At 30.1% G+C, this 20690-nt stretch overlaps 1 protein-coding gene across 2 annotated transcripts in view; it reads left to right on the top strand.

Moving 5' to 3' along the window:
* LOC106681818 (uncharacterized) overlaps positions 1-20690 on the top strand; it is a gene marked incomplete at its 5' end in the record, with an annotated part of 132890 nt that overhangs the window by 44152 nt on the left and 68048 nt on the right. For both annotated transcript variants that reach the window (XM_014422343.3, XM_024359925.2), the window contains 2 exon segments: positions 9845-9940; positions 15648-15710. In XM_014422343.3, the coding sequence (XP_014277829.3) occupies positions 9845-9940; positions 15648-15710 (159 nt within the window).

The raw sequence follows: 20690 nt of genomic DNA, 5'->3' as shown, positions 1-20690 counted from the left end.
AAAAAAAAAAAAAAAAAAAAAATCTGCACCACTACAACCCATGAAGGGTCAGGGCTTCAGTATTTTGTAAGGAGTACTGTTACTAGACTAAAGGTTCTGCAAGGAGGTGATTTGGTCAGAACAACGCTCGACCGCCAGATTTTTACTCAATTAGCGTACCCAATTCATGAGGCTGGGTGGACCCCCAGAATCCACAGGATTGACTCATGGCTACAGTGCAACAGAAAACATTTTTCTGCCAAGCCGAATTCAAATCCGAACAATAATATTTTGGAGGGTTTTTTTTTTTTAACATACAGTATGTATAAAAATATTTTAGAGCTAAGATTATACAAACTTTATGTTAAAAAAAATAAATTAATAAATAAAAATAAAAAGACAGTGTTAAAGTAAATATAGACTTAAATATAATGAAAGATGTGGGGAAAAAACTTAAATGATGAAGAATGTAAAAAATGTAATTAATATCTTAAAATAATGAATACAAATTTTTAAAAACACAATGAAGTGAAAAAAAAACCGCTGTTTATGATATAATGGGTAAGATGAAAATGGGATATATTTTCCAATAGATTAATGTTATAATCGCGATCAATAATGTTATCCATTAGTATTTATTTACTACTATCTAATTAATCTATTGTTATGTATATTTTCAAGTTGGTTTATTTTTATTTTCTTTAAATATATATTTTTTTTACTTTGTTTTAAAGTTGTTTCTTAATTTTATTTTTAGTAATAATATGGATAAATTGAATTCTTAAAGTATCTAATTTTTTTTTATTTTATTTATTTTTTTTTTTATTTTTTTTTTTAGTAAGCTCTGAGATAATTGAGGATATTGTTGAGTGCCTAATAATCACGATCTAGATTATTAAACGATAATATTTCTGATTAATTATATTGCGTACAAGGATATGATCATAACAACGATCTTGTCACAGTTAATTTCTCAATGTTGAAACAAATTGCGTGATTATCTTGTTTTTTCCAGCCCTAATTAAGGTCTGAAATTCAGGTCGAACCGTCGACACAAATAAATAAGTTTCGTTTACTTATGTATTTTTTTGCTGTCAGCACCTCCGACCATCTTTTCCTCATAATAATCTCCGGTTAACTATTTATACTTCATTGAAAAATGAGCTAAATTCTAAGCCTGAAAGTAAGAAGATCATAAAACTCGAGATACCATAATTGCAATTACAGTTTTGGGCGGAGACATTCTGTAGCGTGGCACCCTAGAGACGGAACTAGACCGTAACATATGAGTGGAGGGTAATCGCTAGGACATAATGACAGTTTACTGCCGGCCCCTGAGGAACAGCTGCGCCCCGATATACGGCAAGTACTCCTCCAAACCTACCCTCTTAAATCTTACGCTCCAATACTTAGTCTCCCCTCCCCTTGACTATGTTTATGTAGTTACTACTTATCATCTAAAGCATAACATCTATTCGGCCCTATAAAATTAATGTTACGTTAATAACGCGTGTATTTTCCTCTAGAGAAATATTGTAGAGGGCAAGATAACGTACTCTAGAGGACTTAAATATTAATTTAGCATTTGGAAACATGTCATGTCTGGAAAATAAAACTTAATAGTCGGTACATTCAAATATATTCGTTTAATTTAATTAATTTATTTATTTATTCGTTTAATTATAATGAAATGAAAAAATAACTTTATTCTGGGACATATGTCCCCTAAGAATAATTACATGGTTCATATAGTTAGATTTTTATCTGGCGAGCGTTTACAAATTTTCAGATAGTAGAATGAAATTACATTGGTATATTGGCTTTACTACTGTTTATAATGTTAATCAATACCTTCCTATTTATTTGATTACAAAGATTAGGAGGTTTGGTTATTCAATAAATGAAGGAATAGGTGTTGCTTAAAGGAGAGAATGGATGAGGACTGGCGAATGGAGATGGGAAGAGAATTCCAGAGGGAGGTTGCACGTATGACGAATGATTTGCTAAAGAAGGAGGTTCTATAGGAGGGCATATATAAATCATTCGGATGGGATCTGGTGTTTAATGAGTGGATGAACGAAGAGTGAGAAGATCCATGATATAGGTACGTTTTTTGATATTAAGAACTAAGGAATAGAAAAACACCAAGGAGGTATTGCCTTCGGGAGGTTGGATAGAGCCTATAATCTGTTATCTGTAGCTGTTGAGTAAGCCCTGAGTTTTCGTGGGCCCTCTGGCGTCCACCCAGCCTCATAAAATATGGGGCAAAAATATGGGTGTCTAATTAAATCACCTCCTTGCACAACCGTTGGTCAAGTCACAGTACTTCCTTATATAGTATTGCAAAACCCTAACCCTACATGGGTTGTTGTGGACTTAATTTAATTTAATGTACATTCAAATTATGATTAAAGAAAAAATGTAGGATAGACAGTTGTATCAGCAGGCAATACTTTATATTCGATTTCTGTAAAAATCTGTTCACACTCGAAAGCAATGACCATTAAGGCTGTAAGTATTCATATCAAATATTCAAGTTAAATAAAAGTTTTTTTATATTGCAAACTTTTATTTACTGATAATATTACAATATGACACAAACTTGGGTGATGGGTAATAGTGATAATTGTACACTTTCATACAAAAAAATAAAAATTAAAAATTATAATAAATAAAATAAAATATATAATTTATTCGAATTCTTGATACTGTTATTTATCTATTAAATAAATCAATTGGTACCCTTATTAAGTCTCAACATTCTTTATTATATCAACAGTCCAACGTTTTGGCCAACTCGTCCATCCTCATGGTATATTATTAATAATAATGTTGTTTTAAAATTGTTACAAATGAATACATAATAAGCCATTAAATGAATATATTGTCCTTGAGGATGGCTGAATTGGCTGAAACGTTGGACTATTGATATAACAAAGAATGTTGATAAGGATACCAATTGATTTATTTAATAAAATAAAATATGTAAATAAATATATAAAAATATATATGTATAAATAGAAAAATAAATAAATAAAATCTCTATACGTATATAAGAAGAAAAAAAAATGAAATGAACATAATCAAACTAAGAATAATAAATTATATACAATATTTACAATATCCACTTAAGGATCCCCGAGCCCTTTCTATCCCCACGCACAAGGAGTATTGTAGGGCCCTTGGAGATCCCAGTGCAGCCCTCTCACTGCCTCACTGCTAATGAGCCAGCGGAGGCTGAGTAAGTGCGTTAAAGCCCCAATCACTCTACATGAGCTAAACATCTGGCCGCTGCCAGAACTCCAATAAATAAAAGTAGGAATTAAATAAACAATATTTATAAATATAAAATAAAATGTATAATAGTAATTAAATAAGGTACAGGGATTGTACTAATCATGCTAATTAGGATAAGAGTAAGATTTGGTCGAAGTTATAGAATTCGAATGGTGCGATCAAGAACATAATGGATAATGAGGTCATCTTGTTTTTATCATAATATCGAGTCTGCATATTTGGTTTTGGAACAATCACTACTATTCTTGAGCAGCAGTACATCATGTGCGTGTTTTGAAGAAACCAGACTAAGATCAGGGAAAATAAGTTATTTTCAATCTTGAGGTGTAGATGGTTGACCGTAGATTAATGATAGGAGAAGTTTGTCGGGGGGTGCGGTCAGCAAAGAACAACATAAATAAACAAAACCATAAAATAAAATAAATAAATATGGTAAAAAAAAAGTGGCATAAAATAAAAAAATATGGTAAAAAAAAGGCATAAAATAAATAAATATGGTAAAAAAAAAGGGCATAAAATAAATAAATATGGTTTCGTTTATTTATGTTGTTCTTTGCTGACCGCACCCCCCGACCAACTTCTCCTATATTTTCAATCTTGTTCTTCTGAAACAATTTTGAAAAATGGAGTTATACTGTCTTCAATCTGAGCACGTTGTTTATATACACTTGGATTGTTGTTTAAAGTATTTTTGACTAAAAATATCGGATACGTTAAATGTTTAAATGTTCAGTCACCCACAGTTTAAGTCGTAGGTTTACTAAGGTTCCACAATAATCTATTAGATCAGAAGTTTGCTTTAAATTTAAATATGAGAGTGTGTTCAGTAACTAAATCTTAGCTTCATTTTTTGTCTTTTAAGTCTAGTATCAGGGTTCTGTCTAGAAGGAAGCCTACAAACTAGATAGTGTCTACAGAGGAATGTATTTGGGTTTGCGTGTGAAGTAAGTTAGTTGACCTTAGATTAATAATTGGAGGTCGTGGAGTGCGGTCAGCAAAAATAACATTAATAAACAAAAACGTATTTATTCATGCCAACGTTTCGACCTGAGTTTCAGGTCTTCATCAGGGCTAGAGAACAAAAATAGATAACAACCATCAATTAGAGAAACATAAAATTGATAAGAAATAGTGTACTAACAAATTTGGAATTATACAAAATATTGAATTGAATAATACAAAACAGTTGATTGATACTTACATATCTTCTTTCCAATATATTATTATTATTATTTTTTATTATTTTTTTTCATATTTGTTAGTACACTATTTCCCCCACAGACCGCATGTTCTCCAACTAACTACTGGTATTGTATGGAAAATTTGGTTCAAGATTCCTTTTTTTTTATTTTAGAATCAAAATATTTATATTGAAAATATGCATTTTAATGAAAAAAAAAAAATTCAAATACGAACAATTCGGTTGAAAAATAGGGAAAAAGGTGCATTTCTTTGCAATATCAAATTCCAATATATTATATCATCGTTCCTGAACCGGATTGATATTAGGATATATTTTATCACTTAAAACGTGTTATATAACGGAATAAAATATACAATAACATGGTAATTGAAAATCTGCTTATGTTTTAAACAGGACTTTTGCTACAGTGAAATTTCGGCTATATTCATCTCCCGCAGATCGGACAAAACTAGAACTAGTTGCTCGAGATAGTAATATTTGTGCTCGTATTATGAGTGAATATTAACGGTTAGTTTGCTGCACTATAAACAATCCAGTCAATGTTTATAATCAGTTACAGTCTCTCTTTCACACCAAATATGTCGAACCACATTTTTTTTACTATCACATAGTTTTTAAAAAACAAAATGTCTTATATAATTAAAATAAATCGATGTGAAAGTCAATTAAACAAAATTAACAAAATGAATACAATTATAACCTTTTTTCTTTAATGTTGCTTCAACAGTTCTGATTCTTGCAGTAACCGCCAATACATGCAATTTATTTTAATATGAAACTAGTGTCTCAAAGAACATCCTTCTCAATCAATTTTAATCCCTAGAGGACTATCTGAAGACTTATTTAAATAAAATAGGAGTAAAGGATAACAAGATCCCAAAAGGATCTAAAGATAAAAGGATTCATGACCCCCTATCCACGTTGGAACCGGAGGGACAAGGAAGGAGTCAACCTAGACACGTGTTCTTGGTGGACATGAGATGGGAAAAAACAATGATCAAAAAAGTCATAGAGCAAAAAAACAACAACTTTAAACTGTTAAATGTTTAAACAAAATTAAACATTATGTCATGATTTTACAAACATTATAATAGAAAAGAATCGATTGAGAATTTTTAAACTAAAAATTCGGTTCATATGGGCACGATTGCCTCCTAGCAAGAATAATCTTAAATAATTTTACAGGAATAATTTTAAATATTTGTACGTATTGATACATTCAGTAAGAGATAAAAGTATAAAGTTTAATATAGTAAATTCAAGATGATTTTTGTTATCACCTTACGTGTTCTATTCGATTTCATAAGAGATATAAACCCAATAAAAAAACTATATAGAACATCACTGTCAAATCCAATTTCTGTGTATAAACATGATAACGTTTGTTTATTTCAACTTTGACATAAAACAGAAGGACACAAGTCTATGGAAGACATTTGATTTGCTCGATCCCCCTACATCTGTAGGACTCATGCTTCACTGCTTTCGAAGTATCCATCTGGAAATATCGAGGAAATATTAAGACCCTCAATTCAATAGAATGCACTGGCTAGCTTTTATATTGTACATCTTTCACTGATATAAATTTTATCGAAAATAAAAATAAAAATTATGGATTTTTATTTTGTGAATTTGTTTAAATATTTGGTCCTACATTTTAATTTTTAATAACATAAGCCTTTGAGAACGTGGAATTATAACAAAGAATAATCTTTGAAGTAATACATTACAGTAGGAGGTAGTTAGTTCAAAAGGTATTATCATACATCTAATTAGGGAGATCAAAGGTTTCATCCCGATACCACCAATCTCTCTATATACATTCTGTGACCATCCAAATCCTAATCTACTTCATCAGTCTTAATGCAATCCTCCCACCTATGCTTCAACCCCTCGGACGTTTACCTGTGGGTTAGTTAGTTAGATAAGTGTTAATTATTATTTTTATTAATCTTATAAGCCGCAATGCTATAATCTGAATTATATTCAATGGGTGCAGTTCTCTCGATTCGGTTCTGTAGCCTTCTGAATTCTCCAGTTAAATCATCCTTTTTAGTTCCGGATTTTTTAAATCATACTTTATTTTCAAAAACATTAAGACACTGTTGTTTTCTTAATGTAATAGGCCGGGTTTCGCATCCATAAATAACAAAAGAACAGTAGGCTTATGGTTTTGTAAATTCTAACTATTAAGTTTCTGAACAGAAGCCACGAGCCAAGCAATTTAACCTCGCTTTTATTTCCTCATTAATTTCATTCTGTCTAATTAACGTAGAATATAAGGTGTGATACTCTACCTGTTCAAATGTATCCTACCTCTATACCATCGAAATTTCTTCCGTTTTTTCTGCTTACCATATATTTTGTTTTATCCAAGCAAAAGCTACAATCTAGCTAAAATCCTATCCCTCATTCGATTCTATAGGTGAAAATTGAAGTACTTGAAATTCAGCACCTTCAATCCAAACTTAATCTTTGTTTTTTTTAAGAAACAACAGTACAATAGAAATTTGTATACAACCGTTTCTTCCTAACTTACCCGTTATTTTAGCTAGTTTTCTTTTTTCAAAGAGATGGCTGAAAATATTATTTCGAGTTTGTGACTACTCAACTAAAATATCTCCAATTGAGAAATAGTTACGTTCTTGGTTACAACTACTCGGACCTACATCATAAACAGGATCATATCTCACGATTTAAGTAGGTAAAATTTTGAAGTTTAAAAGAAAACATAGATTATAATTAATTCTGGGTTCCTAAAAACCCGAGGATGTAGTTTGGAAAATGGTTGTTTAAAATGATCTCAGTAACTTAATGTGAAACTTAATATTACATATACATTTTTTACTGGAAGATTATTGATTGACCGTGTGTAAAGATGAAAGGAATATGGTCCGGGTGCGGTCAAAAAAACTCAAATAGGAGAATTATACTATTTTATTGAGCCAACGTTTCGCCCCACGTTGCAGGGCTTCGTCAGGGCTATTTTGACGGCAGTCAAAACAAAAGTGAGTTTTTTGGTTTTGTGTTATTCAACATAAATAACACAACCACCATTGTTTTGAATCTTTGTTTTTTTAAAGAAACAACAGTACAATAGAAATTTGTATACAACCGTTTCTTTCTAACATACCCGTAACTTCCTAACAACAAATACAGTGGTTGTGTTATTCAAAACACTTTTGTTTTGACTGCCGTCAAAATAGCCCGACGAAGCCCTGCAACGTGGGGCGAAACGTTGGCTCAATAAAATAGTATAATTCTACTATTTGAGTTTTTTTTTACCGCACCCGGACCATATTCTTTTACATTTTTTTATTTGTTAAATAAATAAGTATTATATTAATGGTTTACTTCACAGAAGTACTAAGTACATTTCCACTAACGTAGGGGAAAATGTAATTAAAGGTTCTTTATTTTAGGAAAAGTAAAACTTTTCAATCAATTTTTTTACTGAACAGATTTAAGTATAAAATCTAAATAAGTTGTTCAAAAAAAAAAAAAAGAGGGAATCTTTAATTGTATGTTTCCTAAAGTTAGTGTAAGCTCAGCACCACTGTAAAGTAAACCATATGAAATGTAATGAGTGGACTTTATTGGTTTCAATTTAAGGATGACTAACAGAAGGTTTCCTATTGATAATAAAAAGAATATGACCAGTAAATACATGAACAGTAATGACAAAATTAATACAAAGGAATTTGGAATAAATGAATACAAATTAAAGATAGAATGAATGATACAAAAAAATTGAATTTGTTTGGATTAGATTTAAATGAAAATTCTCTCAACTTTGAATGAAATGTCTATCAAGTCAATTTAAACTGAAGTTCATTAAATGCTGATTTGGACTCATTATGAAATAGGCTTAATTGCTGAGATGATTGGTCTACTCAATTTCTTTCCCTTCTGCCCCTCTGCTTGGTCTTCGTTGAGCCTTCCTCTGCCAAATTGTCCTTAAATGCTGATGAAAAAACTGCTTCTCTGGATATATAACCTAAATCTCTGACCCAGGGCAAGCTAAATATTCATTTTTTTTTTACTTTCCTTTACACAAAATAGAAACAATAAAATGGTGTAGGAAACCAAAATCAACGCCGATTTTTGTTGTACATTCCACTGAAACGTTGTGCATAATACAGATATGGTTAACTAAAAGTTAGCAATCACAAGTAATAAACATCAGTTCCTCCATTGCAATTAACAAGTTATACGAGATATCTAAGCTTTATGACACCCAACTTAGTCTTAAAAACCAACTTATGCTATGACCCAAGCGAATATGCTAAGCCTACACCCAGCTTAATGCGGCTTACAATGGCCTGGTACATGCGGGGGATGGATTATCACAGTTATCACAACCTCTCTCCCCCCTCCCCGACAATCTGGTATCCTAGAGGAAACGGCCGACTCAGATAGTTCTAATAGGATTAGGGATTAATTTCTGTTCAAATAGGTTGCAAAATAAGTTGGATTAATATCCACAAATCTATTTATTTATCCTTCGTTTTTATGAATGCAAAAATATGTCGATCCAAACATATCACAAAACTATCTAATTTAAAATACATCGTTTACATATTGTTTCTAGTTAAATATCAGTGAAATTTTATCATAATTCGTCCAAAATAAAAAAAATAAAATAAAACACTTAATTATGCATTATTCAAATACCTAAGGTATAATAATTTGATCTTATGAGTTTAACCAAGAAATATTAAATATTTTATTTTTTATCGGCCAAGACTCCCATTGGAGTCATATACTGCCTAACTATGGTAAGTGGTAAAGTTTTTCATTTTGTAGGACCGCCACTCAATGAAAAAAGTCAACGCCCCAGGCCGGATTTGAACCGGCACTGCCAATAGACATTAAATTGGTAAGACTGTGTCTTAACCACTGAGCTACTGGTGGCCCAATAATAAATATTTATGTCCGTAAAATATTTAAAAAACAAATATATTTAAACTTATAAAAAATAATGGTGGATATAAGGAACTTACATTATTTTACTTCCAGGGTTTCAGAATTCAGAGACTTTCTTGGATAGTTTGATTCAACAATATTTCTATATTGTTGAAATATATATAGTTTTCATTGATTGATTTTTCCTTTATATTTATTTAATGAAGTGTTAAATATTAATAAAAAATGAAATGTTAAATTACTAAAATAATATATAATTTTAGTAATTTAATATTTCATTTTTTATTGCTACTGTTAATTTTAAATATTAGATTTTAGTGTAAAAACAAAGTAATGCTTGTAATAATGAAAAAACCTATGGTTCTTCCCTAGAAACGATATAATAAATATATAAATACTCATTTCGTATCATTATACTAATTACTTTTGTTTATTTAGGATAACAAGATACTGTTGATCCCGTGGATATTAACTGTCATGGTTACTTCTATGGTGGACTTGGCACATTCCTTCTTCCTCTTTACAACTGAAAAGGTAATTTTTTAGATCGAATTTGTTTGTTCTTATTCTTTTAGTTATTCAGAAGTTGGTTCATACAATATCAGTACTGTTTTATGTTCTTTTCTGATCTTTCTGAACAAAATTTAAAGTGGTTTTTCAATTAATTTTTAGATGGCAATATTGCATTATTATTCTAATAATTTTTGCTGTAACATCGAATTTGGATGTAAAATCTCTGAAAAGTATGTACAATATGGTCACATGGTGACGTGTTTTGTTTACTATAAAATGTTCTACTTGATTTATCCTTCTGCAAACCACATACTTAACACAATAGTGTATTTGGCTCCTGGACTAAGCAAGCGATACCTCTAGTGATGACTCAAGACCGTTAAGCATTGCTGGTAGTGTATAACCTAGACCCCTTGCCTCAACACTAATCTTTTCTTAATATCTACTATTCTTGTATTCTACGGTCATAGACAGTTTCCGATGCGGTGTAAGAAATGGCAGATTATTTTCTGTTTTGATTACTCATGAAGAAATCTCCAACAAACACAATATATATATTATTAATATCATTGATGTTAATGTTAAATTTCTCATATATTCTTCTCTTAACATTTTTTTTTACAACTTTTACTATATATTTTACATGTCCATCCTTCATGTTTTAAATCAAAACCGACCACTTTCAGGCAGATGCTTACAGGCCGCGATCAACTGTGAAATAATGGATGTGCACTTTAAATAAATGGACATGTAATTGCCATTAGCGTGAAATATATCAAGTAATTAATTTTATATTGAGTAATGCAAAGGGGAGGGTATAGTTTATCAAAAATTTATAGTCATCACATAATTTAGTCAAGATTTTTTTAAAAGGGTTTACAATAAAACCTCGTTTTCCCTCATTGGCATTGGTATCTGTTGCGAGGAACTACTCCTGAAAGTGAGTTTTTTGAAGTCACCGCTTCGTAATTAAAGCAAGATGGACTGCCAAGAAATAAAGAATGACCGGCGTAGGAGGGAATCGAACCGACAACGTTCCGACCCGAGCACTCTGGGACCTACGTCCCTCAAACGTTTTCCTTTATAAATATCCAAACTTCTCTACACTAATATAGTACTCAACATTTTTTCACCACTATCAGAATCTGTCATACATTTACTGGTATCTACGAAGATAGTAAGCACTTTTTGGGTTAGGTGCTAGTAAAATTTATAAGGAAGGGACTAAGTAAAAATTATTTTTTATTTTTTTTTACAAATACTCTCAATTTAAAAGGAGCCAGATTAACTTCGAAAGATTGAGAAATTTTAGAATAGTAGATACCCTATTTTTTAGCATTTTGTCGCCAAAATATTTTTTAAAGTTTGTTGTTGCTAATCGTCCCGATTAATTTTTATTATTAGAGAATTTTCAATTTCATTTTTTAAGAAGGGATGGTGGATATAACAACACGATAATTAAAAAATAAAGCGAAATTAAATATTAAAACGCCTGGCCATTTAGTGATCTTGGTATGTTTGAACATTGAGTGTATCACTTCGTTTGAATAAAAGGATTTTAGAAAAAACAAAACAACTAAAATCGGTTATCTCAGTGATTTTAGAAATATATCAAAATTAAAATTAGACATCACTCTTAATATGGAATGCAAACACCCTACTCATCCGTGTTAAGTTATGATAAAATTAATGATACATCCAGTGTTTGCCGTAATAACAAACTTTAGAATCACTTTTCAAGAGAAAAACCATTGAAAGAGATAGCAAAACCAGAGATGAAAATTCTAGATATTCATATTCTTGTAGGTGTCTAATATCTAGCCAAGTTGTTTACTCCGTTGGAAAGCTAATAAAATTAAGCAATTTTAAGAAATATGTAATTTGGACGTACCTAAAACAATCTATAAAAGACTTTCAAAAATTATTTATTTTTAATTATTTACTGCCCTATAATGTCTCTTAAGTTTACCACCTATAGTTGATTGGTTGATAAAAAAAAAAATTGGGTGATGAAGGAAATTCATTGTCGATTTCGAAAATTGTGAAAGAAGTTAGGAAATTTGCAATCATAGTAGAAAAATTATATTTTTATTAAAAAAGGTTTTTTTTTATTGTTTTTAAAAAGTCATATCTTGACAAATTTTTGAGATGAGAAGATGAGGTTGATGACATTGAACTTCATATTCGCTGAACTAACCCTCCCCAATTAGTGACATTTCCTCCTAGGACACTCAGTAAATTAAGCACATACTTGAATATTGCGACAGTAAAGTTTAAGTTAATATTCGAGGATCTTTATTTTTTGAAAAACTTTCAAAATTAAATTATTGTTAGGAAATCTGTAATACATAACCCAAGCGTTACTTTTTTAAAGTAATTACTTTCTCCAATGTTACTTACTTAATTAAGTTTTCCAATAAATACAAACACAGAAGTTGTCAGGGGTGTAGTCCTTTACTGTTACAAGACCAAAAGTTGTACAAAGAAGTAATTCGGTCAAGAAGAAAGAATCACGCTCGACCGCCATATTTTTACCCAATTAAAGGTACTACTCATTGAATAATGAAGCTGGGTGGACCCCGGAAGGCTGACAGTGAATCAGAATATAATTACCCTCCAGAATAGGATTCGGGTCCTTGAAGTTAGTAGCACAGTGCCTTACGACTGAGCTACCCACTTCCGCACACTATGGAATTAAAAAATTATATAGTTCTAAATAATTTATATTAACGGGTAAATTGCTAGGTTACTGAATATTTTGTTTTCCAATTTGTCACCACCGCTGACATTAATCAGAAAACAAAACAAAAATTAGTGATTTAATGTAATATTCATATTGCTACTAACACGAGTGGATACAATTAAAAAATATAAATGTATGAATTTGGGTAGCACACTATTTTTCAAACTCAATTTAGTGAATCTGATTTTCCAGGATTAATATTAAAGGTCCTTTTATGTTATGCAGCAAGATTTATTAACTACAGCACTAATTTTATTCTGGAATAAATAATAGAAATTCAAGAGAGAGCTTAGCGAGTTTAAATCCCTTGAGAGCTCGCATACTACATAAATCATATATGATTTACTGGACCGAGTTTACAATATTGAATCCATTAATTAAAAAAGTAGTAACAAAGATCACTCAGTTAAATAATTATCCTCACTTTTTACATGCGTTATTATACGACAGGAATTTTATCAAGGAACAGTTTTAAAATCTCTACCTTTTTTTTTTTTTTTAATTTTCAATCTACAAAATCAAACATTAAGAACAATAACGCACAGCAATAATAAAACAGAAAATCTTAAAATCCTGGGTACTTTACCACCTAAACTATTTCATTTTTATAGAATTGTCTTAAAATTAGAAATTATAGAAAATAAATAATATATCTATAAAATGTTAGAGAAAATATTAAATGTATCAAACCACCCTATAATAATAAATTTCGTAAACGTACCTTAACTGTTCAATTCCTTTCTAGAAGAACTAATTAATAAATCAACCATTAAAAAAATATATATATATTTAACAAGGTACTTTCTTACTTCTATGTTTCCCAATAATTAATTTTGATTCACGAAATGACCATATCTGTTTATATTTTCTATTAAAATTATTATAATATAATTTATTTATTATATTACAGTTATAATTAGCAATGTATGTGCGTGCTTAGTAATAGTAATGTATAGCAGTGCTTAGTAATATTATTGGATCCTTATTTATATTATATTCTGTATCATCTTGTTTTATTCTCATTGTTATATTAATTCACTAATTGAAAATTTGCAGCCTTATTATTCACTTCAAAATATTTTCAGTTATTTTTATTATTATTTGTTTAATTTAATTTAATTTTTTTAATAATTATTATTTTATTTTTATTATTACTTTATTTTCACTTTAATTTTCAAATTATCAGTTGTATCACATGAGATTAATTTACATTGTTCTTATCTAGCTTAAAATATAGCCTCCACAACGCTCTAATAGTCAAACTGTAATAATTACATTTCACTTATGTCTATTATTTTAATATGTTATTTTGCCACAGATGTTATCTGGTAGGACCATATTAGATGTAATTTTTTAAATGAATAAAATAAAAAAAAGTTTATTATTAGTACGTAACAGGGCCTCTTCAACATAGATGGCAAAGATATCAATGATTTTCTAAATATTTAAAAGGAATTTATTTTTTGATAAATCATGTATTGAAATTCATATTTATTTTTAAAAATAATATAAAATTGTATTATTTAAATCTAGTAAATTATGTTTAGAAGATATTTTAATCCATTTTAGCTCTATTCCTTCATTCTAACAATCAGAATATTTCCAGCAGTTCGTCCATTTTTAAGTTAAATCTTTTGTCTATCACTGTTTACAAATTTAAATATTCAAAATATTTAATTATATAGTTCATCTTCCTTTTTATATTGTTCATAATTTTCTTATTTTTGTTATTTATTTATTCTAAAGAATTTATCAATCAACATATTTTTAATGATTTTTTTCAAAGGAATGTTAAACGTTTTTCAGATTATTAGACCAAAGGATTAGTGTTTAAAAGGATCGAGATTTCTTCCGAAAATATATTGCTTGATATGATTTATGTACTGATGAGAACGCGAGAAATTTCGGTGATACAGATATAGAAGGAAATACGTTTGAATAGGAAGATAGGTTTAAGTATTTAGGTTCGACGTTTAGTTATTAAGGTTTAGGCGACGTTGAAGTCGGGAAATGATTGTTATTTTTCAATTTCAAAACTGCTTAGCTGGTGGCTTCTTTCCAAAAACTTGAAAATTATAATTTACAAAATTATTATCCTTCTCACTGTTCTTTATGGATAAGAGACGTGGCCTCTTACACTAAGGGATGAACAGCCCCTTAAGGTTTTCGAAAATAAAGCATTACGTAAAATATTTGGACCGAAAAAAGGTGAATTGACGGGAGAAGCTACACAATGGTGAATAAACTGCACCAATACGATGGGTATGTAAGGTTGTAACGAGCGAATCCCTAAAATCTTAATAAGCACTAAACCCACGGGTAAACGTCCCAGGGATAGACCGAAACGTAGATAGTAGGATTGCATTAAAACTGATTTAGTAGAATTGGGTTTGAAGGGGCATCACTGGAAGGATGTATGAGGAGAGCGATTGGGGTATCGGCATCGGACCTTCGGGTTCGTTAGGCCTGTATTATTATTATTATTATTATTAATGTACACTTCTGATCAGAACTAAAGTGAAAATTTTAATCTAATTACCGAAAAAGTTTTAATAATAAGACAAGGAAGATATAACATATGATTGAATATTGTGAAACGAAGCAATTTCTTTCAAAAACAGTGATAGAAAAATAATTAAACCTGAAAACCAATTTTTACGAGTAATAATTGTTTATTTCTCATTATTTATAATTTTTTTATTATTGTTGTTTTTTTTTCCAATTGATTAAATTTACAAAAAAAAAAAAAAATGAAATACAATTCAAATCACCTCACTGCATGATGCAAAAGGTATTACCTTAATATGTATTATGTTACATGTAGAGACTTGTGAAAATCATTACATTAACAATAAAAAATTCTATACAAAAAAAAAGGTCAATATTTCTTCACAAAATATATCGATTTATATACATTTTAGGGATAAATTAAAATGAAAAATTTGAAATAATTGATTATTTATGTAGTTTTAATTTTTATTTCAGATGAAGTTCGAACCGACGACGGCTATATTGTTCACGATAGATTTCTTCCTGCTGAGCCTGAACGTAAGTAAACTTCATTGAAATAGGTTTCCTGAGAGACGGATAGAATCCATTAAGTCGGCCATTTGGAGCCGCGATCCATCTGCTTTTCTTGCTTTCGCCGCCCTTTTGATCATGGACTATTTATTAGCCCCTAGGGCATTCTATCCACTCCGCCATAGACAAACTATATAACTACCTCAGCCCTCGACATAATACCCTTCATTTCAACGAGAACGGAATAGCTTCACTCTTGCCTTAGCCAGAATGTGGGTCTATTCAGCCGGCAATCTCACTGAGTCGATAAATGTGTTTGCCTCCTCTTTATTGGAGGAACTTCACATTAATACAGAGTTTTTAAACCAGCTTCGATCATTCAGTCTGAACTATAGCTATACAGAAAAAAAAAAAACCTTAACTTGGAAAGTGTCGGCAATAAAATAATCTAAATCCAATGAATAAGGATTTCGTTCAATTCTGAAACCAGTGCCCTAAGGATTTAACATGAAATAATACGTTGAACAAAAATATCAACTATTGAATATCTTTTATTGAATTACAAAAGATAATAATATTATATATATCGTAAAAAACAATATATTTTCATTATTATCAGCATATTTGCAGTTACTCTTATTACATTTCTTTCCTAAATCCTATTCAAATAAATTGAAAAATTTAAAACAGAGTAAATACTTTATGATTAATTGATCAATCATAATAAAACCTTAAATCTTTCTCGAAATATTTATTTTTAAAACTTGTTCTTCATAAGCCTAAAAGAATCTGAAAATCATCAAAAAACATATTGTTTTCTTTCTTTATTTTGCAAGACTCAATCTTTATCATATACTTAACTGATTAATTTCATTTAAAAATTTTCTTTTGCCAAAATTTATGAAAACTTTTTGACAGTTCTATGAACTCGGTCAGGAGCCCTGAGGAATTTGGCGACATCACGCTGTTGGTGATTTGGCGACAAAATCATATATTCATATTCCAGACGTTGCAACCAGCACCCCCACCTGTGCAGTGGTAACAGTCTGCATTATAGCCACTTGAACAACCTGTACATATTGTATATAATCGTAGATTTAGGCCTAGTTTTTTAAGATCATTAACTCCTAATAGTGGTTTGCCCCAATACTATTAAATATCACACAGATTAACCCAAATAAAGTCAATACTCATTCACTACATTCATGTTTTAAAATGCAACAATGTTTCAGATAAAAACAAAACCCCACTACACAGAAACTGTTAAACACATAACTTTATTTCAAATAGGGGCTTTGAAAAATAATATATATACGGATAGCGGAGAGGTAACGAAATGGACTTGACAAAGTACGTGATAGACAATTATCCAAGAGCCTAAGAGGAGAAACATGTGATTAATTTACTGTTAAATATTCAATTTTTACTAAGCTTCAAGAGGGGAGACATTAAATGTTATGGAAAAGTAAATATTGAAGTATTCAAGGTGTAGGCCTCCTGAAGTTCTTCATTTTATTTATTTACTTAGAATTAGACACTAATCCGACCGGTCCCCACTTACGATCGGAAGCCTGGACCCTGACAAGTGCTGAAGAAAAGGAGATCTTGGTCTTTGAAAGAAAATTTCTGCGCCGAATTTTTGGTTGTGTCAAAGTAGGCGAGAATTAGAGGAGGTAAACCAAGAGGGAGGTCTACGGTCTGTTCCGTGAGGGTGACGTGAAGCGGCACATAATGCTCGAAGGGAGGCTGCCCTGGGTTGGCCATGTCGGCAGGATCCCAGCGGATGAGATCCCGAAACTTCGATGTAGTGTAAATATTTTTTAAATAAAAAAAAAAATGTTAGAAAGGAGAAAAAAAAATAACTACTTAGAACTTGTGAATAAAAAGTCACACTTTAATAAAATCAGTAAATATTCATATGATGTAACTATTGAAGTGTTTAATGGTGTATGTCCCTAGAAGTTTATTTTATTCAAGGAAAGCCTAAAATTTGACGTATTTTTTTTTTTTTTTTTGAGCTGTGCTTAAATCCGCATACAACACTAAAAATCTTCGAAAGTATATCATAAAAAGTAGATCGATTTATCAAAATGTCAGCTCTGATTCAATATTTATTTAATGCAACATTTTTTTTTTCCTTATAACGAAAAATCAATATTTTGTGATTTAATTTTAGCACATGTCCTGAAAACTGCTACTCATACGGAGGTAAATTTCTGAGCTACGTTAAAGTACATTCAACTAGCTTTAATTAGGTTACTACCAGACATCCGTAAGTCAAATTGTTTCTGAGATATAGTGTTTCACAAATCAAAAGTATTTTGCGAACTGTACGTCGTTCAAATGAGTATTAGTTACCAAGATACTTGCCAAAATAAATTCACAAAATACTAATTTGTCGTTATATGAAGAAAAAAAATCTTTCTTTTAGAAAAGCTGTACCTCGGTAACTATTGAACGTAAACCATCAAGGGTCAAATTTTAGAAAATTTGCTTTTCTTTAAATTATATTTTATTAAGTTTTTTTAGAGTTGTAGATAGGTGGGAGCTCCGAATGAAAAATTAATTTTGTGTGACGTTTTGAAACATCCGCCAATTTTATTCTTCCAAATATGGTTCACTCAATCATCAATTATAACAAGAAACTATCTATAGTTTTCCTTTAAAGTAATGAAAAATTAAGGTGATATAACTCCCCCTCCATCCCCGAGCTTTTGCACTACAAGAATTATATCGACTACTAATTACGGAGAAAAGCCAGGGACGGCCATATTTTTATTTTATTTATGGATTTTACGTACGTTGAAACGTAAAACCTCAAAATTTTATGGGGTGTTAATTTATTTTCTTGGAAAAACATAAGAACCAAAATGGATACCTTTTATATCGGTCTCCAACACCAACACTTGATTCCAATTTCTTACAAGGACATCAACTTTCCTCAAGCCTAGACTGCTGTAGGACATTCTTTTATAAATTTTTAATAAATATAAAATTAATTCATAGTCACACTACTTCTATTTACTTATTATTATTATTCATTTTATTTATTCATTAGTATTATTTTTTTTTTTAATGATTATTATTTTTTTTCTTTCTTTATTCTTCTCTCTTCCCTTTTTCAAATTAACTTGTTTCTTTTTACTATTAGAAGACAATTGTTTGTTTTATTTAAGTGTACCAATAACATTATTTTTTGTTATTTATTTTACTTTCGTCTTTTATTCTTATCTATTTATTTTCTTTTTTTTCCTTTAATAAGAACAATTTATATAGTTAGGGGTGTCATTTGTATGACTGTACCCCCTCATAATCAATTATTAAAAAAAATATATAATATAAGTTATATCAACCATGTAAGGCCCACCAGGCCGATCTGGTATATCAATTTTAAAAAAAAAACAAACATCAACTTTATTGGATATCTTTAAAAAAGATATGAAAAGGGAAACAGAAATATAATCCTTCATACAATACTTCCTCATATGATCAAATTATAAATGTATTAATTGAATTCAAGATTTGTGTATTATAAGGTTATATATTTTATATTATATTAACATGTCAGTTTAATTAAATTTGGTCTCTCCATACAGAAATTTCCATACGAGAGAGATAGCCCCTGAAAATTTCAAAATAAGATAAAGCTTTTACACCGTTCCTTTCATAAGCCGCTATAATGAAACTTCCTATTTATAAGCTTATGTTATAGAGGACTGGAGCATTCACAGGCCGTAGGGGCGTAAACACCGTTTATCGCTGCTTTTGAGCTAGCACTCTACCACGCATGGTGAATTCGGGAGAATTAAAGGCTGTCATACCAACACATGGAAGATTCGCGGCGACTGACACGACACCTCTTTCATTTACGCTTTTCAACTGCCCAACTGAAAGAAGGTTTTAAGTTAAAATGAACTGTTTCCTTCTTATAAATATTTCTTTCATGTTATTACCTCAGATACTCTTATATATCGTATTTATATACCCATCAGCTACTAGAATCGAATTTTATTCGAATACCGATGTTTATACATTTTATAATAAATTCAATGAATCACACATACCCTAACCAAACACAATAAATAACACATTCACTACTGTCATAAGTACTAGAAATTTCAGAGAGCGAAAGGCGGATTGTAAAAAAAAAAAAAAATGTTTCTCCATTTGATTCATTCCCGAATATCTCTTCTTGCTAATTCAGTATTCTGCGATTTTACGGATCTGTTTGATTGTTTCTGACAGTAGGTCATAAAGTTTCAGAGGTGTGTTTTATATTCGTTTCAGAAGCATTAGTACTCGATTTTAAAATTGAACCGGTAGCGTAATACAATTTCTAAATGAACAGTACAAGATCCAGGAAGAAAAAAAAGGAAGTTATTTCATCCTAATTTTTTATTACTTTTATAAAAATCTTGTATAAATACAAGTATAAATTGATGAGTCTGTCAAGTACAGGTAAGGGGAAGAAAAAATGAGGGCTGTTTTAAAACGAGAATAAAAATTAATTTTTCATTCGAAGCTCTATATCTTTAAAATTACCAACAACACTAGAAAACCTAAGAGTATATTATTTAAAGTAGAGTAAATTTGCTAAAATATGAGTCTTAATAGAGCTATTTACATTCAATAGTTCTTGAGATTGTCTATTATCCATTAGCACTCAATTAAAGCTAATAGTTCATCACATTATTCTTCGTAGGAGTAGTAATTTTTTATGATATTTGATGAAATGTTAATTTCTAGTTGTACGGATAAAATGTTTGATTTTTTAATAAAATATATCTCTGGAACCATGAGACTTACATTCGTGCATATGTCTGTCAGCACTCAAAATAAAGGTAAATTAACTTACTACAAAGTAGTTTAATACACGTATCTTCTTCGTAAGACAAGTATCCCTACGAAGATACGTAAGGGTAGCAGTTTTTATGATATCCCCATATAAATATAAATTTTGCACATGAAACTTCGTCCGAACATGATATAAATATTTATATTAATTTT

Source organism: Halyomorpha halys, unplaced genomic scaffold, assembly GCF_000696795.3.
Source record: "Halyomorpha halys isolate HHAL.00 unplaced genomic scaffold, Hhal_1.1 Scaffold366.1, whole genome shotgun sequence".
NCBI classification, from domain to species: domain Eukaryota; kingdom Metazoa; phylum Arthropoda; class Insecta; order Hemiptera; family Pentatomidae; genus Halyomorpha; species Halyomorpha halys.
The sequence above is the reverse complement of the archived record's forward strand: the minus strand, read 5'-3'. Positions and strand labels throughout refer to the sequence as shown.